Source organism: Branchiostoma lanceolatum, chromosome 4 (genome assembly GCF_035083965.1).
Source record: "Branchiostoma lanceolatum isolate klBraLanc5 chromosome 4, klBraLanc5.hap2, whole genome shotgun sequence".
Classification (NCBI taxonomy): domain Eukaryota; kingdom Metazoa; phylum Chordata; class Leptocardii; order Amphioxiformes; family Branchiostomatidae; genus Branchiostoma; species Branchiostoma lanceolatum.
This window is the reverse complement of record NC_089725.1, coordinates 25,425,386-25,438,811: the sequence shown is the minus strand read 5'-3', so window position 1 is coordinate 25,438,811 and position 13,426 is coordinate 25,425,386. Positions and strand designations below refer to the sequence as shown.

Genomic DNA, 13,426 nt, shown 5'->3' with positions numbered 1-13,426 from the left:
CGAAATTATGCTATGTTCAGATTCTGTCACATTTACAGTTTTAAAGCTGGCGTCACACAGCTTGATGAGTTTGGGATTTCTAAAAGGACATTTTTGGTAACAATATTGCTTGTGTCGTCTTGATCGTTGTGAGTTTGAGATCGGCCAATGTTCACAAGTCTCCAACACACATTCAATGTGATAGAATAGTTTTTTAGGCTAAAAATATGAATGACTCCGGTGAAGCCACCTTCTTGCGATCAACGAATTTAGCCAAAGATCTTGACAGTGTAACGGCAGCTTAAAACAGTGAAACTTGTCTCATTCAAGGAAACAAAACTTAAGATTGCTTTACTGACATGTCCCCTACAGCCGAGAAGACATCCCAGTGGCAGCGCCAGCAGCGGGGAGAAGACGGCCCCCCACCCCAAGTCCCCCACACGGCGCCACCTGCTCCTGCCCAGGGCTCCCCTGCCGGGGGTTTCAGAGACCATCCCGGCCCCTGCCATGGCCAGCCCCCCTCCCCGCTTCATCCCTCGCCCCTCCATCCGCAGGGACTGTGTCCCATGTGCTGCTCCGGCCTTCCTCACTAACATCATTCCAAAGGTAGGGTCTCCCAGCCTGTGTGTCTTTAACTGTCTTTGTCCCAACTTGTTGAAAAGAACTGGCCTCGTGCTTAAATACTGTTACGTAGTCTGGCTACATACTGGCTCAATACGTGTGCCCCTCTTAATTGAATAGCAGAAATCAGCCAAACCTTTATAATAGACCACCTCTACATAAGGACCACCTGGCCAATGTGACTACTTTTTGGTGGTCCTTTTGATAAATCTTCCCACTGACACAAAATGACACTTAATGAATCCTGTCTGTAGTGACCACCTGGCCACGTAGACCAGATTTTACTGTCAACTGATAGGTCTTCTTGGGCAGGTTTGACTATAATGCTTTTGTTTGATCACAGTAAAAGTTGATATGGAGCTTGGTTAAATGCTTTTTCTTTGCTGAAGATAAGTGTCAACCAAGTTGTTGATTTGGTTTGGTTTGGCAACAACAGTAAAAAGAACTGCAACTGTTCAAACAAGCCAACTTCCCACCAGCATGTAGTTTGTTGTGTGGTATAAACTATAGGGGTCATACATAGTGTCATGTTGCAGTCTTTGCAATGATTATCACAGGTTGATAGTTAGCAAATTTAACCTTTAGCATACTTAGTTACATGTACCTTTGCACTAGTGCCAACCTGGAGATGTAGTTTTGGTAGTTGACACAAACCACTCTGCAGTAACTGCATAAAACAATACAAGTCCTGATTTCAATTTTGCTGCCATGGTGTGTTTTGTTGAGTTTATGTGTCAGGAAATTGTGTGAATAGTGATAAAAACAGTTTCTGTATTTTTGTATGAATAGAAATGAAAGACAAGGAAGATGAGAAAGCACAACTCAACGATTTTCTCTTTTTGAATGAAGTTAGGTCCATCCTTCTTTAGATTGACAGTTGAATAACTATTTGAAAGATTTCTATTCACAACCAAGGAAATGATTTCGGTGACTGTTTCCGTGAAATGCACTGCAAACAATGCGGTCCCAAACGTAAAGTATTGTCATATACTTAGATATTGTCAAGCAAAACTGTTATTGGCATATTGTTAAGACTGTTGATGGCATTCCAGGTGACTAGTACCTGTCGGCTGTGGTACAGCAGCGATCGCAGCGCAGGCTACGACTTACAGCGACAGCACCTAGGAGGCGCTCCTAACGCCAGGCCAACCGTGCTGTACGGGTCACCGGAGTCGTACCGCCAGCACCGTCTAGGGGGGTGGCTCTTCCCTCCCCAGCCTGGGGGTCTGGCTGCAGTAGAGCTATCCTGGGGATGGTCCAATATACAAATTCCAGGTACAGTAAATTCATTTATTTTCACAGGCACTTTTAATTTTTGTTTTTGTGGTGTTTTGAATTCAAGTTTGAAGTTCAAACAATACGAAATGTTCTCTTGACGAAGTCATATCAATGTTTTGTGCTTTTCATTTGACAGGTTGAAAGATCTCATATTTTCTGTATGTGAAATGAAAGACTTATTTAAAAAATGTATATTTAAATTGTGTTTTCTGCATGTTTTTATAGAGTAGATTATTGTGCATAGAAGTTGACAAAATCTTTTCCATAAAACCAAACGTGATAAATGTAGGCCTTTGGGGGTATTCTGTGACAATTGATGATAAAGATAGTCTCCCAGTGTTAGTACTTTGATTGTGTCTCAGGAGGCCTGTAGTCCCTTTCAGTCCTTTCAGCATTTTGAATAGAAAGGATTCTATTTCGAGGACGTAGTTGGGTATTTGTTTTGTTCTTCAGGTATATTTTAATTATTCAATACTTGATTAGCTCAATAAAGGTACTGATGAGTCCTATCTTGGAGCAATTCCTGCCAAGTTTCTAATGCCGTCAAAACAGAAATAGCTTGTGAATAAGCTACATGTATATATAATATCTGCTGTGTTTGCATCAGAGAATAAGGTTCTAAGTAGAGTGTTGACAACTTCTATTGGTTTCTTTGGTTACATATATATATGTACCTCCTTTCTGCTCTGCTTTATACTTGTATGCTGTCTAAGAGCACTGCCTATTGAATTGTGGCAGCTCTTGGCCAGGTTTGTGTACAGAGTGCGGTGGAAATGCTAGCAGCTGGTGTTACATGAAGCAAGGTGCACTTTTCCACCAATTCAGATACAAAGGCCTAATCCACTGCTGTTTGTGTAGCATTGTGGTAAGGGCTGGATTAAGAACTCAAGTGCAAGGCACTAAATGGGCTGTGCAAAATTGCCGGAAACTGAAGTGTCAACAGTTTTCCCAACCTTAGTTTTAAGGGTCAAGGCTGACTTTACATGTTGCGTAGACAAGTAGTTATCCACAAAACAGTACTTGCACGTGTTTGTCACCAAGCCTCCCTCAATGCCTCTTCTAGTCAGTATATGTGAGATTTCAACATTGGAAATGTTAGTTACTGCAACCTTTCTGATTTAGATTTTACTGTAATGTCTGCCGTTCAGGCTTAAATTAGAATGAAAACACTGTTTCACATTGATTTGATACACAAGAACACAGTAGTTCAAGTTGTTGGATAGGAAACCGTTTACAAAGGAAATTCAACTGTGTGGAACAACAGATTATGTAACACAAGGTTCCAATTTCTGCCTCCTCATGAACATGAATGACCTTGATGAGGACAATATTCATCCTACAAATACAAGTTAATGAATGTTTTGATAAAGGTTTTCCCGATCTCTATTACCTCTGGAATTGGTCTATCATCTACATTTGCATACAAAGTCATGTCATTGCTGTGGTCACCTTGAAAATCAGGTGTAGTAAAGTGATTGTCATCAGAATAAAGTAATATATCATTTATATGGAAATAGAGGTCAATGGTGGTGCCCACGGACAACTCCAAATTTCCTCTTCCACTCAGTTGAGCTTTAAAAGTATAGCAGTCCCTGTATGTCAGACAACAGTGATCTGTCTGAAGGTAACAGTAAGAGCTTAGTTCCATCTTATAGATTTCCGTATGTGGTTTGGTTGATCAAAGACAGAGTAGATGTTGACCACCCTGGAAGCTTGCCTTGGTGCTGCAGCAGAACATTTCATTTTTTGTATCTTGTTCATCTTGTAGGGCCGGTGCAATGGCCTAGTTGGTAGAGTGCTCGCCTTGCACACGGTAGGTCGTGAGTTCGAACCCCGGCCGGGTCATACCAAAGACTCTAAAAATGGTACATACTGCTTTCTCTGCTTAGCACTCAGCATTTGGGAAAGAGTATGGAAGTTAAACACACATCACTACCAGCGGACCAGCCCCCTGCTGTAGTGACTTGCACAAATGTGTGTGGCCCAAGGGCTATAGAAATGGAGATGGGCGCCACCCCTAGACGCCCGGGTCACTTTAACTTTAACTTAATATCTACAGACTTTGCAGCCTGAGGCTGAGTTATGCCTATTGTTGAAGTATGCGTAAAACCATGGTCCACATGAAGTTACCAATCATTACATAGTTGCATACATGTGTTGCCCTCTGTATCCTCTGCATTGCACTTAAGAACCATATACATTTCTAGCAGTGAGTGGTTTTGGAAAAAGAAACTTGGTTTAAAGTACGCCTACACTGTCAGCATGTCAGCCTCTAAAGCTTCATCATTTTGATTGTCAGGCCCCCTCGATTCAATCTTCTCAATGTCGCTACTTTGCCAGAGAAAGTCAATCACGGTGGCTGATCATCATGATTATCACTTCCTAGATAGGCACTACTGCTGCTATTAGTACTCAGTGATTCCAATTTCCTGGAAGTGCAAAGCTGCATTTATGGCAGCTGCAGTTGATGGACAGAAATTGCTTGATGGACGACTAATTCAATTCATCCTAAAATGTAGTCATCACCTTTAGAGTGCTAGTTGACGCAAGGTCACCAAGCTTTGATAAAGCCCTTTTCACCAGTTGGAATGCCTTCAATATGTGCTGTAATTTGGATATTTAGATGCAGCCCGTAAAGTAAAGTGCATTTTGTTGTAGACCTGCCTTTGGAGTATATCTGTTAGGAAGCTACTGTTGCCAGAATACTAGTCACATTTTGCTGTAATGCATGTTGAAAGTAGACTGTACTGTATATACTTGAAGCAGTTTTTCTGACATGGCTGGCAAGGGAAGAAAAAGCCCCAACGGTTGTGGCACGAAAGGTTAATAGAAACAAATCACTAGACACAGTGTAGCCTGTGTAAATACTTTCGACATTTAATCAAAATAGTGGAAATGAAATTGTGTATAGATTCTTCAACAGACGTCTGTAAGTTCTGAGCTAAGGCCTTGCAGATACGCAGTTTTTGTTATATGATATCCAGTACAAATTACAATCAAATGCATCACATTTTCAGACAAGGAAGTCCTAGTGACGGACAGCGGAAAGCTGTATGCGCTGGACCTCCTGCTGACCAGACTGAAGCAGCAGGGGCACAGGGTCCTCATCTACTCTCAGATGACCCGCATGATCGACATTCTAGAGGTGTGTGATTGGTTTGGATTGTTTGAAAAAGTACTTTGGGTGAAGTTAACTTTTTTTTTTACGTCTTTAGGAAAAATCCTCAGTTGCTTTAATGAGACTTTGAAGGTTGTATGTGAAATATATACATCTATCTATCTATCTATCTATCTATCTATATATATATATATATATAGAGAGAGAGAGAGAGAGAGAGAGAGAGAGAGAGAGAGAACGACAATTCTTGTACTTAATATATATATATATATATATATATATATATATATATATATATATATATATATATATATATATATTGTACTTAATATATATATATATATATATATATATTAAGTACAAGAATTGTCGTTCTCTCTCTCTCTCTCTCTCTATATATATATATATATATATATAGAGAGAGAGAGAGAGAGAGAGAGAGAGAGAGAGAGAGATATATATTGCAATTTCTACCGTGACATATATATATAGATATAGATATAGATATAGATATATATATGTCACGGTAGAAATTGCAATGTATATTAAGTACAAGAATTGTCGTTCTGCCAGTAGAGGTCCCTATCGTCGACAGATACTTTGATTGGAATCTCTACTGGCAGATACAGTTAACAATCTCTACCCTGACATATATAAAACATTTTTTTCCGCTCAGGAGTTCATGTGGCACAGGAAGCACACCTACATGAGGCTGGACGGCTCATCCAAAATCTCTGACAGAAGGGACATGGTGGAGGACTTCCAGCAGAGGTGGGCATCATTCTCTTCACTCATCCCTCTGATTTTGACCTCTATCAGATAGCAGCGTTTCTTATCATGCTTTCGATGTTCTTCCTTTCCTTTGGTAGCTTTGACATTTCTAACAGACTATGCTGGATTTCCAAAAGATAGATATTAACACAGGAACTCCATTTATAGCAACAGTTTTAAAACTTTTTAAACCATTTTTCAGGTCTGACATCTTTGTGTTCCTCCTGAGCACCCGAGCAGGCGGGCTGGGCATCAACCTGACTGCTGCTGATACGGTAAGGGTTCTGTTACTCCTTCTCAACTAAGACATTGTCTAGACTACAGTCAAACCTGTACAAGTGACCGCCTCTACATAAGGACTATCTGACCAATGTGGCCATTTTCTGGATGTCCCTTAGATAATTTTTCCAAATTGACACAAGCATTAAAAATCCTGTCTAGTGACCACCTGTCCACATAGACCAGATTCTATCGGTCCCCTGAGTGGTCTTCTTGGCAGTCTTGACTGTATTTCGTTGTTCATATAGAGAAATGACGACGTGTAATCAACATTCCTAATACAAGTACAAATGAATTTGTAAAAACTGAACTTTGTAACTTGTAGGCTAATGGGAAAATGTACAAATGTCCTGTTCCTTCAGGTGATCTTCTACGACAGTGACTGGAACCCCACAGTGGATCAGCAGGCCATGGACCGTGCCCATCGCCTGGGCCAGACCAAACAGGTGACGGTGTACAGACTGATCTGTAAGGGCACCATAGAGGAGAGGATCCTGCAGAGGGCCAGGGAGAAGAGTGAGGTATGCAGGTCTATCTTCAGTTTTACCCCTTCCTCTTATTGTCAACATGTAGAATTCTCTGAGTTTCAGCCTTTTCACTTGTACTGTTTTACCAGTTTATACATGTACACTCAGGTCTTGCGACCTGCCTTTCAGGTTACACTGGGCTTAAAGAATCAACAATACGCTAATGCAACAAAGACATTTGGAATAACAGTATTCACAGTTTAAAATGGCCTGCTCTTTATGTTATGTCTGAATGTCCTGAGATTAAGTACTGTACAGTACATGTAGGTTTCTTTGAGCCAATCCAAGTTATACACAAATTTGTGACTTCATTAGTCCTAGATACTACGCACACAAAAGATATGTTTTTGAGGGACTCAGGCAGCTGTTTGTAGTAGGATATAAAGTTTGTCATATTCTGGTCTCATTTTCCACCCTTGTCACCCAGATTCAGAGAATGGTCATCAGTGGAGGGAAGTTCTCTCCCGACACCTTGAAACCCAAGGAGGTTGTCTCCCTGCTTCTGGACGATGATGAGCTGGAGAAGAAATGTGAGTCTACTCAAGGAGGTTTAAATCTTGAAGCAAAAAGGGTTGTACAGTGTGTAAATGTAGACATCATTCATGGAATTAGGAAAATGACATCACTGAGATGGTATTTGACTGGTTTTGGCTTGATTTGTCTTTTTCAAGACTGACAGAGTCTGACTTTTGTACTTTTTGTGTTTTCCTAGTTCAGGGGGTTCTTAGTTATTGACCAATCAGCATTAACGGTCTCAGTTTGCTCTGGTTATAGGCTAGCTTGCCCTGATTTAGGGCAAAATGTAGAGTTCATGTAGAGTTCATGTTCAAAGACATAGTATACTTTTGATGTAGAAATGTCTTTTGATGTATATTCCTGTTGCAAATTTGATTTATCTGTCAGGAAGTATCGCCTTTTGGTAAAGTTAAGTTATCTTTCTGTATTGGCTTGATGTGTGCACTGATTAGTCAATATTCTATAAATGCACATTTTTGCTTTGATGTTCCCGAATCCTGATCTCCCAGAGAAGGCCATGTTTTCCGCTTGTCTGGTTTCAGTGCGTCAGCGCCAGGAGGAGAAGCGGCTGCAGGAGGAGGCCATCAAAGCCAAGGACAGGAAGAGGAAGAGGGAGAAGTACGCAGCTGACAAAGTACGTAATCTTATTTTGAAGCTTCAAGCCTGATTGGTAGTGACTTGCATGTTCGCTCGTTTTCATTTAAATGTACACAGTTTGTAAGCTCCGTTACCGATTGAAATAAGACGTTCCTGGCATAAGGATATGCCACATATTAGATGTCAAACTGTAGTTTTTATGACGACTTAAAACTTTTCTACCTTTTAAGAACGGCAGTTTGGTACCTTGTATGTGTCATATCTTAATGTCAGGAACGTCTTACTTCTTACAGTAACAGAGATTACAAAATGTGTACATTTAAATGAGAATGACCGTGTTATGATATGCTTGTGATTACCTGCTTTTAGAGTATATCTTCTGGTAAACGACATTTTACTGTAATGTTTGTTAAAAGTATGTAAGTATGCAGCTGACAAAGTATATAATCGTGTTTAGATGCTTCAAGCCTGATTGGCAGTGATGTGCATGTCATGGCATTGCATTGTGTCATAATTTTAATATCAAGCTGCAGCGCATAAAGTAACATGCATTTTGTTGTAGACCTGCTTTTAGAGTATATCTTTTAGGAAACTACATTTGTACGATGGCCACAATACTAGTCACATAATACTGTAATGCTTGTCAAAAGTATGCAAGTATGCAGCTGACAAAGTACGTAATTGTATTTAGATGCTTCAAGCCTGATTGGTAGTGACGTGCATGTCATGGTATTGTATCCGTGTTACATCTGGCTTATGTTGCAGTTCAGCTGCATACAATAGCATATGCAATTTATGTAATTTCATGCGTTTGCTTGTGTTCATGCATGCTCTTGCAAATTCATGTACTTTTTTCATAACATAATCGATCAAGCACAATTAACAACAAGCTCATGTTCACATTGCTCATATTTTGTGTTGATGAGAATAATAGATTAGACTTGGGGGTGTGTGAACAGTTATTTTCAACATTAATGAACCTTTGAAGGAGACATTTGTAATGACTGTAATTAACCAGGCAACTTTATCAAATGGAGTGTTTACTTTTTCTACTTTCACTTCCCAGCCATGCATGTATTTATGTTTCTATAGATTAACAAATTCATATTACAGAAAGTTGATATTTTTGAAGACAAGAAAAATGGCAGTGTAGATGTTTCTCATGACTGTACACATTAATGAGCTAATTGGCATACTTTTCCCAATAGCAACATTTCAATCACTGACAGTGCAAGACAACTGTTTATGAACAGTTACGCTACATTGATGTATGAAAAATCCTGACCCAATGCAATGGATTCTGTCATCAAGATTGTGCTGTCCTTCTCTTACAACTTCTTTTGTTCTCGTTCTGCCAATTCATTCTAGTGATGCTGAAGAAGAGTGATAGATGTCAAAACATCCAGAAATAATGTCTTTATCTTATCCAGTTGTAGAGATTGAATTGTCTCAAGAGTATGCTGTCCTTCTCTTACAACTTCTTTTGTTCTCTTTCTGCCAATTCATTCTAGTGATGCTGAAGAAGAGTGATAGATGTCAAAACATCCAGAAATAATGTCTTTATCTTATCCAGTTGTAGAGATTGAATTGTCTCAAGAGTATGCTGTCCTTCTCTTACAACTTCTTTTGTTCTCGTTCTGCCAATTCATTCTAGTGATGCTGAAGAAGAGTGATAGATGTCAAAACATCCAGAAATAATGTCTTTATCTTATCCAGTTATAGAGATTGAATTGTCTCAAGATTATGCTGTCCTTCTCTTACAACTTCTTTTGTTCTCGTTCTGCCAATTCATTCTAGACAATGATGCTAAAGAGGGTGATGGATGTAAAAACATCCAGAATCTCTGTATCTTATCCAGTTGTAGAGATTGAATTGTCTTTGAATATTGTATACCTGAATCAGTTGAATGTCCAACCTTCATCAATGTTTCTAGTGTAACTTTTTTGTTAATTCTCCCATGTAGAGGAGAAGAGAGGCTGCCAAGAAGAAGAAGGACGATGTTGTTACCATGGAAACAGCCGGGGAGCTGCTCCTGCCATCTCAGGAGAACTCTAACCTGTCCAACCCGTCTATGGACACTCCCGAAGGCTCCCTCATCAGTGCGGACGACTCAGCTGTGCCTAGTCCCCTTGCCCCCAGCGAGGTCGGTGTGTTCAAGGTCGTGTGTGAACCACAAAGGCATAGAAAAGTGGGACACTAATCCAGTTAAGCTGGCAGTATTCTATTACTAAGAATGGCAGGTGGTGAACATACACTGTTTACAGGTTCAAAGCACTGATGGTGCATTTTAAGTAAAAACAGCAGGTTTTACCATTAGCAGCTTTAATTCAATAGGCAAAAATATTGCACTATTACCAGATTGATGATTACAAGAAGATGAAAGACTAAAAATGATATTAACCATATAGATATGCATTGGAAATGATACAAATAGGTAAAATAGGGATACATGTAGCCTGTGTTACACAATCTTAGCTAATTGGCCCCCTTTCCTTCAAGGGGGCTGTGCGGTCAGTTTGCGGCCGTGTCATGAGCGTTGATTTAGTCAGGCTAGGGATAAATGTGTTATAAAACATTTTGGAAACAGCCTTAAAAAGTACTGTGAAATGTTGGTTATTGTTCTGAGGAAATAGCTCTGCTAATATCATCTTGCACAGAGCAGAAGAGAAGCAAGTCCAGAGAAAAGAACTTTGTAACAGCCCTGAGTCAACTTACAGATATGTCCTATGTGGCAAAATTAAACTGTCATTCTCATATAGGACTGTTTAGCCATAGCTGTAGGGCTGAGAATTTTACCCTGGTCAATATTGACTATAGGAGACCATATGTAAATATCATCTTAATGATTCTATCATTTGTGTATTGTTGCCCCCCTCAGATGTCTGTTGGGAGTGAGGCCACGATGACAGGTCTGCCGCAGGACGACAGCAGCAACGATGGTCTACTAATCGTGGACGACCTGCCCCTGCAGCAGCCAACCCTGCAGCAGCAGCCGGCACTGCAGCCTGCAGGTAACTACTCATGTAGGGGAGCCCTGGATTAACCTTTAGCATACTGAAGTAACCATTTAGCACCCCATTCTCTATTGGTTACGGATTTAGGCAGCAGGGAGAAGGTTAATGTAGACAGGAGAGAAATTAAGAAATGTAGTTACAGTCAAACCAGTCTAATCTCTGTGCATCATGATGAATCAGTTGGGGTTGTTATGTTAGTTTTGCTGTCTTCTCTGCTTTTTCACAGCTTTGTTTGGTTGTGCACACTTTCTTGGGGCTGTCCTTTTGGTGAAGTACTGGATTTAAGTCAACAGTGCAAGAAATAAGAAATTAAGTTACAGTCAAAACTGTCCAAGGAGACCACTCAGCAGACAAAAAAATATGTTCTACTATATGTGGACAGACTATAGACAGGATTCTTAATGCTTCTGTCAATGGGAAAATTATCTGAGGGATCACCAAAAAGTGGTCTCCTTCGTCAGGGGGTCCTTATGTCGATGTGGTCACTTGCACAGGTTTGAAGGTTTGACTGTATTCAGAATGCCCTGGTAGGTATATATCTGCTAGCCAGAAGTGTTGCTTTGTTGTTATTTTCCTCACAAACCTACCACAATAATTAGTCTGCACTGTAAACGGTCTCTGGCTCTCTGCTGTACAGAGAATGTTAGCGTATGTATGAATAACACTATAAAGATTTTACACCCTATTTCCATACACAAAGTAAAAACACCATTTAGCTTTCGACCAGTTGTCTGATCCTTCTCACGTTGATAAGCTTTTGGTAAGCGCTTTACTATATGTCCAGAAATAGAATCTTTATAAAGTCAGTTACCATCACAGATAAACATTACTTATTGATAGCTCTGTTAGCATTTGATTCTTGATTTAAAACAATACTTTGACTCCAAAGGGCAATTAATAGTATAATGAACATATCGTATTTAGCATGAGGTGTTCTAGCCTGATCTGCAAGTGAATTTCTCACCATTGTTGTCTCAGCTGCTGTGACCCCTCCCCCTCAAATTCAAGAAGCACCTGCGGAAAAGCCTGCCCCGGGGGCCAAGGGGAAAGGTTCCGCCCGGGGTAGGGGTCGTCCCAAGTCCAACAAGAGCACTCCTGCTAAAGGAGGGAACAAGGCCGCTGGTCGCAGCAGAAAGATCAACGCGAACAGTGCGGCTGCGATGGCCGGGGCGCGGGCCGGGGCTGCTGCTGCATCAGTAGCAGCCTTCCAGGCGTACGGCTTCCAGTTCTCTGGGGGAGGTGAGTTTGTTTGTTTATTTGTTTGTTTGTTTGTTTGTTTGTTTGTTTGTTTGTTAAGAAAGACCTTCATTAAAAGACAAACATTTACTCACTAATTTTTGTGGAGTAATCTATTAATAAGATATGATATGCTTTATTCCATATTAGATAAGATAACTAATAACAATGCATCAAATATACTACACTATATTGCAGTATCACGACAGCTTGATAAAGCTTAACAATATGTGAGTGACAAGAATGTTTTCCACACGCACCTTTCCAACTGCTGAGATAGTTTCAAGAATGCGTTAGTAGTTATGGTGTTTTGAATCCACTTTTTACCTATATTAATTTTACATTATGTTAGTTATTACCCTGTGCTTATCAAGTGTTTGTCCTAAGTTGTTTCTCCAACATATATACACATTGACATACCCATGTACATGTACTTGTTCAGATAAGAACGTGTCCGTTGCAAACTCATTGCCTAAAATGAATTCAATAAATGTCATTGCATTCAACACGTTAATCCTGTGTGCAATCTGTCATATTGCCATCCCACATTTTTACCTGAGAACAAACCAGGAAAGAATACCATATCCCTTTGTGCAGTACATCACACAGGTTTAAAGGATAGTATTGAAATGTCAGTGGAGATATCATCTGTTTTAGAACCACACCCACAATATTGCCTACCTGCCTACGTGCATGTGCACAATATTAAGCCAATGCAATAAATTTTCTTGGACTAGACAGAAATCACGGGATTGAGAACGATGTTGCCAGGGTGTAATGTCGATACAACCTTCACTACAATAATTGTTTTATAAGAGCTTCCTTTGATGCTACTCTTTGAATTCCTGAAGACGTAAAGACATGTGAAGACCGATGAATGTTTTATAGGCCCGCCAAATGTCAGGTGCCCCACCTACTATTGTGCCATCTTCTGTATGACCTTCCCAATTGAACTTCCCCTTTGATTGTACCCAATTTTCTTCACGGATACTTTAGTGCACCCTAGAGGGAAGCTTGTTATTTTAGCTCATCCAAATCCAATACATACCATTTCTTCTTGCTGTTGTACAATGCAACATAAGCTACAGTCATTAACTAGTTATTTTCTTAGAATGATGGTGATAAAGATTTCTACAATTGACAATGATCAAACACATTTTCATCCTACTCAAATTTTACAAAACATTTAACTTAAGAATAAGTTCAGTGCAATACATGTACATGTACTTCAAATTGTTTGTTTTTACAGAATTGCATTCAAATTGCATGCACATGAAAGACAATTCTATCACCATTCATAGCTTGCCCTTTACCTGTAATATTGCATTGAATAGACTTTGATATTTCTTCACTTGGAAAGAGTAAATTGTTCTGTCTAGACTTATAACCGCACCTTGTTGCCTGGTTTAATGACAGGAGTAACCACGCCCTCTTCTGACATGATGTACATGTACTCAGGTGGAACTAGATTTCTGGAATGATGCCAAGTG

General features: G+C 39.9%; 1 protein-coding gene across 2 annotated transcripts in view; it reads left to right on the top strand.

Annotated features, from left to right (window-relative positions):
- Positions 1-13,426, top strand: part of LOC136433641 (chromatin-remodeling ATPase INO80-like) — a 77,214-nt gene that overhangs the window by 34,192 nt on the left and 29,596 nt on the right. For both annotated transcript variants that reach the window (XM_066426045.1, XM_066426046.1), the window contains exons 29-39: positions 352-585; positions 1,653-1,875; positions 4,896-5,023; positions 5,673-5,767; positions 5,970-6,042; positions 6,409-6,567; positions 7,001-7,103; positions 7,632-7,723; positions 9,650-9,829; positions 10,565-10,697; positions 11,679-11,939. In XM_066426045.1, the coding sequence (XP_066282142.1) occupies positions 352-585; positions 1,653-1,875; positions 4,896-5,023; positions 5,673-5,767; positions 5,970-6,042; positions 6,409-6,567; positions 7,001-7,103; positions 7,632-7,723; positions 9,650-9,829; positions 10,565-10,697; positions 11,679-11,939 (1,681 nt within the window). The remainder of the gene's footprint in view (positions 1-351; positions 586-1,652; positions 1,876-4,895; positions 5,024-5,672; positions 5,768-5,969; positions 6,043-6,408; positions 6,568-7,000; positions 7,104-7,631; positions 7,724-9,649; positions 9,830-10,564; positions 10,698-11,678; positions 11,940-13,426) is intronic.